The sequence below is a fragment of the Morus notabilis genome, unplaced genomic scaffold (genome assembly GCF_000414095.1).
Source record: "Morus notabilis unplaced genomic scaffold, ASM41409v2 Scaffold774, whole genome shotgun sequence".
NCBI lineage: Eukaryota > Viridiplantae > Streptophyta > Magnoliopsida > Rosales > Moraceae > Morus > Morus notabilis.
Window position 1 is genome coordinate 1 of NW_010364300.1, and position 7,732 is coordinate 7,732.

The 7,732-nt window shown below is 32.8% G+C and overlaps 1 protein-coding gene across 1 annotated transcript; it reads left to right on the top strand.

Annotated features, from left to right (window-relative positions):
- The first annotated feature begins 6,240 nt into the window (after positions 1–6,240).
- LOC21388514 lies at positions 6,241–7,147 on the top strand. Its single transcript, XM_010106297.2, has one exon. It carries the CDS (start codon positions 6,415–6,417, stop codon positions 6,811–6,813), a length of 399 nt encoding a protein of 132 aa, XP_010104599.1. The 5' UTR covers positions 6,241–6,414; the 3' UTR covers positions 6,814–7,147.
- The last annotated feature ends 585 nt before the right edge of the window (positions 7,148–7,732 follow it).

Here is a 7,732-nt window from a genome sequence, read left to right on the forward strand (position 1 = left end):
AATTGATTTTAAAATAATTTTATTTGTAATAAAAAATAAAAATAAAATTATTTTGAGACTAATTTTAAGATTGATTTTAAAATTACGTTTAATTAATTTTATAAGAAATTATTTTAAATATAATAAAAATAAAAAAGTAAAAATAACTTTTAATTTTTTTTAATTCCTTAAAAAATCATTCTCCCTGATTACATTTTCATTTTACATTTTTAAATATTTTTCCTTTACAAAATAAAAATTATTCCCACTATTTTCATTTTTATTTTTATTTTTAAAATATTTACTAAACACACGTCTATTTCGTTTTTATTTTCAATTTTTTTACTCTTCAAAATACGTAAAAAGCATTTTTAAAAACGGTTTTAAACACGCACATAACATCCCGTGCTCCCTCTGATGCCATTAAATTATCTAACCTTAAAGCCTAAAGCTATTATTGAAGAAGTAATTAGCGGAAAAAGTAGGTACCTGAATATCAGACTTGGACAAACCAGGGACGTCCATGTAAAATATGTACTCTTTGGGAGTGTCCAAAATGTCGACAGGAATGGTAGGGTAACCTTTGTTCTCTCGGGTTTCGTGAGCCCGAGAAGGAAAAATCACCTTCTCGAAGGTCTCTGGCAAATGGAAGATGTGATTCACCGCTGACGCCAAGTCCCCGTTGAACACACTCGAGTCCACGACTGCTCGGCTCATTTTCCCAAGTCCCCAATACCACAAATCTGTCAAATAAACGACGATATATTGTTAATTATTATTAAACAAGGGAAAAAAAAAAAACAAGAGAGATGACTTGCTTTGATTTGAAACTTATGATTAGCATGGTTTGGTTTCTTATGCGAAGCAAAGAGGCGTTCAAATATTTTGCGCGGGAAGCGAGAGATGAGATGTTAAAGTGAGGGGCAACGTAGGAGAAAATCAGTCTACGAGAGAGCAGATTCAGGATCAGCTAAGTGTTTGGTTGCCGAGAAAATTACAGAGGGATTTAAAATGAAAAGAGGAAAGTTCGAGAAAAATAAAGAGGGGTGGTGAAAGGTCTGGAAAGCTCGCAGTTTTCAGAGGTGGATATATGTGTACACGTGTCCACTCAGCGATACCGTGGAATTCTCTAGCTGGTTGCTGGGTATCTACGTGGCTTCCCGTAGAGTCATCATAAGAGCAATTGCATCGGTAGTGTTAAATAGTAATCACCACCGTCTAATAAAAAATAAAAATTCATTTGACTCGTTGATTTAAATTTTTAATTCGAGTTAATATGTGATTTTATGTGAAAATTTTGTACTGTAATAAAAAAATTAAATGTAATTATTTTTAAAAAAAATTTACTGTAACAAAATTTAAATTATAAACTCAAATCGGTAAAATGAACAAGGCTTAAGTCTTGTAATATGAAACCCATAAGTGATGTCCTTTAACATTTACAGATAAAATGAGATTTTTTATAAATAAAAAAAAAAGAAATTGAAAATGGAAGAGGTTCGAATTTTCATTAAGTGATGAAGATATTGCAAAGATGGAGGTTGTAATCTAAAAATTGGAGGATGCAACTAAAGAACTTGAAGACAAGGATGCTGAGATTAGTGGATTAAATAAGGTTGAAAATCATAGGTTTACTATTCATTATCGCATTTGTTATGGCCTTTTTTATGCATTTTAAGCGGTAACTTTTTTTTTAGGACTTTCTTATCGGTAGGTCAAGTTTTTTATCCGTTAGATCTATATAAAATTACGTAAAAATTAAAAAATACACATATCTAATAGTTAAAAAAACCTGATATACCGGTAAGCTAAACGTACCAGAGAATCTCTCTTTATTTTTTGGTGTCGTTGTGTTTCTAAGTGTTAATATTTTGGACACTATTTTGCTGATTTCATTTTCCCTATTTGTAATGGAACGGTGAAAAGAGGAGCAAGCTTCTCAACTTTTTGAAATATTGGAATTGTTTAGAGGATATATTTGCATTTATAATTTCGGTTATGCTATAGTATTTTTAATCTTACAAAAAGTTTGAATTTAAATTTTTTTCTCTCTCACAAAAGTTCCGTCAATAAATCAGAGTTATTGACTTTAATGTATGTTCCAAATTGGCCCGCAATGATTAATGCAAAAGGCTATTGAATCTGCCAAATAACAAACATAAAATTAAAAAAAATGTACAAAAAATGCGGAGAAAACTGTAGAATTTACCAATATAATTTTTATGATTAATATAATTTCACTAGTATGATTATTTGATTAAAAAAGTTATTAATAAAAAATAAAGAGTATAATCTTGACTCTACACTTTAAAGGGTATGTAATTCAAAAAAAAATGAAGGGGATTAATGGTTCCATTTACATCAGTTTTATGGAATTTAACTTTTTGCTTACCAGTATGCTTTCAACCCATGGAAACGAGATGTATTATATAATTTATATTGTCTAAGTTTGATGTCGTTTGATATCCTAAACGACATGTTGCTTCATTTGCAATTCTTGTCGTTTATGAAAATTGACGACGATGTAGAACATTAGTTTTGAATGTTTCACTCGTTGTTAAGTATAAAAACGACATGTTATGTTTAAAAAGTTCTCCTTTATGTTAGTAAAAAGAGGTGTTGTTTGAGATGTTAAACACGATGTCGTTGTTTGGATAATTATTCACACACACACACACACACACACACACACACCATGTTGTCTTAGAAGTCAAAACGACGTGTTTTTGTATGTCAAAAACGAAACCTTTTGTTCGGGCAAGTTAGAGGTCACGTCGTAGCAGTGCGTTGTTGTTTACTCCATAAACGACATATCATTTTGTGAGTGGAAATTAAATTATGTTAGTATTTTTTCCCTCTAATTCTGAGCATGTCCTTGCCCTTCACTGCGCTGCCCTTAGATTGTACAATATTAATAGTTTCTGCCAATATATATATATACACATATATATATATATATATATATATATATATTCCGATAGTCACGTATAATATACACATTTACGCACATATACGCAAAAACATACCTATCAACATAAATATGGGATTTGTCACAAGACTCAGAACCCATGAACCAGTCTTACGTGGGATTTGTATAGTACGATACATATCACACGTTTAATACCACTGTATCTCAATACATCTGCATATACACACATATAAAACCCATCCCAGTTTACATCCATATATACCAATACCATGCATATACACGTATACGCACACTTACATAAACATGTGTATGGTATGTACGCACACATGTGTATGGTATTGTGGATCATTCAAATGCTAAATTTTTCCGTTAGCATGACTTAATAATTTACTAAAAATGAAAACGTGTTGATGTATGAATTATATCATGTATATACACACATTATACGACGCCTATATAAAAGATTTCGCTTAAGGTTGATGAGCTGTCTAAAACCGCGGGCCTGTACTGTACTTGGCCGCCCATTATCTGCCACATATACTAAGATATTCTGCAAGATTTTCTTAAGCAAAATAATGAAGAGGGTCATATCATATGGGGTTTCTGCAATCTGCACTTTCCTGCTCCTCCATATTGCATTATTCCAGAGCTGGCCGTATATTACTACATGATCCAAACCAAAAAAAAAAAGAAGAAGAAGAAAAAAATCTTATAATGATCCAATCCTTAGGCACATGCTGAAGACACCCATACGCTACAGACGAGATTTATGACTATTTTTATTTCTCACGAGGCCATATAATCAGTGTGAGAGAGTGAATATTTTATTCTATATAGTGTTATTATTATCTTCATAAAGGAATAATTTGAATGTTGGTGAACATAGTACTCTGTTGTTATTGATCTTTTTTCTTTCTTTTTTTTTAGCGAAAAAAGGCATACAAGGATGAAGGGCAGTGTATCCACATAACTTTATAGACAAGATATTTTTATATGGTATAATTTTGAATTTCATTTTCTGTTTATTATAGTGAGACTGACTCAAACTTAAAATCTTATAGAGAAAAACGAGTAGCATTATCACTTCATTAAATAATCGGTAGTGTTATTATAGTTCCTTGGCACGTCAAATTTTGACTCTTTTTAACTTCAAATTGTTTTTAAACACCACAAAAGGAAAACGAGAACGCCATAAAGCAAGACAGAGCAAAGGATTGGCATCCTACTAGGTGACTAGTTATAGTTTCATTCTATCCAACGCCGACACAGTAAGGAAAGACTATGACCATATTGGTCCAACAAGTGGTTGAAATATTCAACATTTTGGAAGCAAATTTGTCTCTAGTTATGGCAGATATTTTCGAACACCAATTACATAAATATACAAATTGGACCACAAACATTGTCACCTAGTGATGTTTTTGGGCCTTTAGTTTAAATATTCTTCCTCGTGTCCCGTACCAGCTCAATTAGTGTACCCTTAGTAATAGTACTATTGTCTGCCTCCAATAGAAACTCTGTACTAATCTTGTTAGAGAAGGCTTCAGCAAAGGGAATGATCATGTGTTATTTTTTATGTGTAAATTAAATGGACTTAAAGCAATCAATTAGGTTGTGATCATTATTCTTCTCTGGGAGACGTACGTCTTAAAGCATAGATCCACACTTAAAAAAAAGGCTCTACGACTTTCTCAAACCTTAATTAACACAAAAATAACGAGAAATCTTTGGGGCATGAAAAGAAAATGCAATACAAATAAGATATAATTTTCCAAACTGGTTATATCATATTAATAATTGTATCAAAATAAAGAAAACACAACAATTTAATAGAACATGATAAAGATTTGACGGTTTAAAGATACACCTTATTGGTTAAGTACTTATACTTCATGCCTACCACAGAATTCTCCCAAAAAATTACTAAAAGATGATTTTTTTTTCTTGTTTTTAATTTTGAGGTGACCATTTGAAGGCCCCGTTTATTTTACCGATTCGAGTTTAGAATTCAAGTTTTGCTACGGTAAAAAGCTCTTAAAAACAGTCACATTTAACTTTTTTGTTACAATAAAAAGCTATCACGTAAAGTTACATCTTAACTCGAATTAAAAATTCGAATCAGCGAACTAAACGGGTCTGAACTTTACACATGAAGTCATGTATGAAATTACCACTATGTTACGCTTTGCAACCACCCAAAAAATAAATTGTATCTAAAATGGTTTGGCAAAAGTTTACTATTTACATTTATAAGATCTAATTATTGCTGATGGATGGCTGCTTCTTCTTCTTCTTTTTCTCCTCTTACTCCTCCTTCTTTCTTTCTTTTTTTCTTTTTTGTTCTTTTTTTGGATTGGATTGTTAATTTTCATGCATGGAAAGAAATCCCTTGCATAGGTTTGTCCGCTAGAAAGAGAAGATGGTAACGCACGAATTATAATTAGGTGAAGACAAAAGTCGGTACTTAAGGGTAAGAAAGAGAGGAAAAGATGCCCGTGGATGGTGTTTGGCTGTTGTGAAATTCGACACACACAAAAAACACCTCACTTGGAAACTGGTGAACTGCTTACCAACCAACAGCTTTGTTTTTGTTCGTATGATATCATGATGCTATGAACACCAAGATTAGATTTAGAACAAGAAAGATCATAACCAACAACCAATTGAGGTTCTTTTTACATAGTTACCCTTCTACTTTCTATGTATCTTCCACCTTTCACTTCCACCAATATATTCATGACTTACAAAACAAAGGATTTACTATATTAAAGCTTGTCGACAAAAGAAAAAATAATGAGAGAGATTATAAAATCATGAATTTGGATTAGTAAACGAAAACATTGATTATTAGAAAGAAATTGGTGGCTTAATCATATTGTGGCGTGCCCAATTCTTGTCTTCCATCAATTCATATATATACAACTATATACAGCTGTCATGTTGATTATTAGAGTCTATAACAAATAAAATGGTGCCTAATCTTTTGCACAATTCAATCATTTGATTTTGTGGCATTGATACGTGGAAGGCACCTGTTTTCTCTTATATCGTATTATCATAATATCATTCCTACAACCCCAAAAATTAAATTAAAGAATTACAAAAAAAAAAAAAAAAAAAAAAAAAAAAAAGGTCAAGGACGAATATTGGAAAAGGGTGTTTAGGTAATTTGAAATAGAACAAAACAGAAGCATTCAAAAACAGATAATGATCATTCATTTGCTAAGCTCAGCCCACGCCAACTTGCCCAAGAGGCGCAACTGGTTTTTGTTTTGTTTTCTTCTTCTTCTTTTTTTTAATTTTGGTTTTTGTATTTGTCACCTAAAAATCTTAATATTTCTTAGCTGTAATGAAACAGTGGGCCATGCATAATTCTTCATGTTTTCTCATCCATATATACATATATAAATACGAACCTTCCTTCTCCATTTCCTTATCACCAACAAAATAAATCACAGAAACTCTTGAAATATTTTACATATTTTCTCAGTACAACGTGTTTCGAAATGGCGAAAGTCGGGAAGCTAACGAAGCTCAAGTCAGCCATAAAGAGATGGCCTTCATTCACCAAGTTCACCCGCACCACCAGCTGTTCCAGCTCCGCCGCCGCGAACTTCTCGCCGGAGAACAAAAACGACGACGTCGTTCTTCGCGCCGTTTACGTCGGGAAGGCTCGGCGGCGGTACCTCGTTAGCTCCGAGGTCGTGGAGCATCCGCTGTTTCAGGAGCTGGTCGACAAATCCGGCGGCGGAGAAGGCCGCCACGTGGACGCAGATCAAGACGACGGCAGCGTTTCGGTGGCTTGCGAGGTGGTGCTGTTCGAACACTTGCTGTGGATTCTCGACAACAACTCCGAGGATCAGCTTGGGTCCACCCACGAGCTTGTCGAGTTCTACACTTGCTGATGAATTATAATGATCATCATCATTATTAAAAAAAGTTGATGTCGTTAATTATGATCATCATCAATGTTGTCGCTGACGAACGAAGCAAAAATATGGTTTGTTAATTTTTAGCAATAGATGAACAAGAGAGAAGGATGAAAAACTACTTGAACTTGTATAGATTGTGGTAGGTTTTTTTTCTCCCTCTTTTTTTTTTTTTTTGGAAAAATAATGGTGCGTGATTTGTGTCTAGCCCGTTTGGGACACTGAGGATTAACTGATTTTTTTTTCTGTACTACTGCGGATTATGATGATTGTATTACATGTTAATTAAAGAGCTAGCTAGCTTAATATATAAGACACAAGTTTTTTTTCATGTATTTCTTTGCTTGATCGATTCATGACATTAGAGCTGCCATATTCATTCCATTGAATTTGTTTGTTTAAGTTGTTAATTTGGTGTGCACAAATCAAACCAACCCACCAAAAAAGATTATTTTTAAGCAAACGACATTTTAACAAATTTGTTGTGATCTTATCAAGCATCAAATTAACAAGTCTTGTCAACCAAAACCAAAAAAACAAAAACAAAAAAACAAAAAAGACAAAAGGAGAAAAAGTTGCAACTAGCTATAGGTGATGGTGATTGTAAAATATCTTGCCCAGCAGGGGTGCATTGCACTGGTCCCCCTTAGTTTTTGGTGTCACTTGTTACTACTTGGATAAGTTGACTCTCTTCCCCTTAGATTTGCCCACAGAATCCTACTGAATATATGCCAGTAAAAAAAATAAAGGCACCATTTTAGGTTATATAGACTTTACCACCCTAGTTTTTACAATTTATGTATATGCATATCTATATATATATATATATATATGTAGATATATTGATAACTAGATATGATTTTTTTTCAAAAAAAAAAAAAGGATGGTGAGTAAG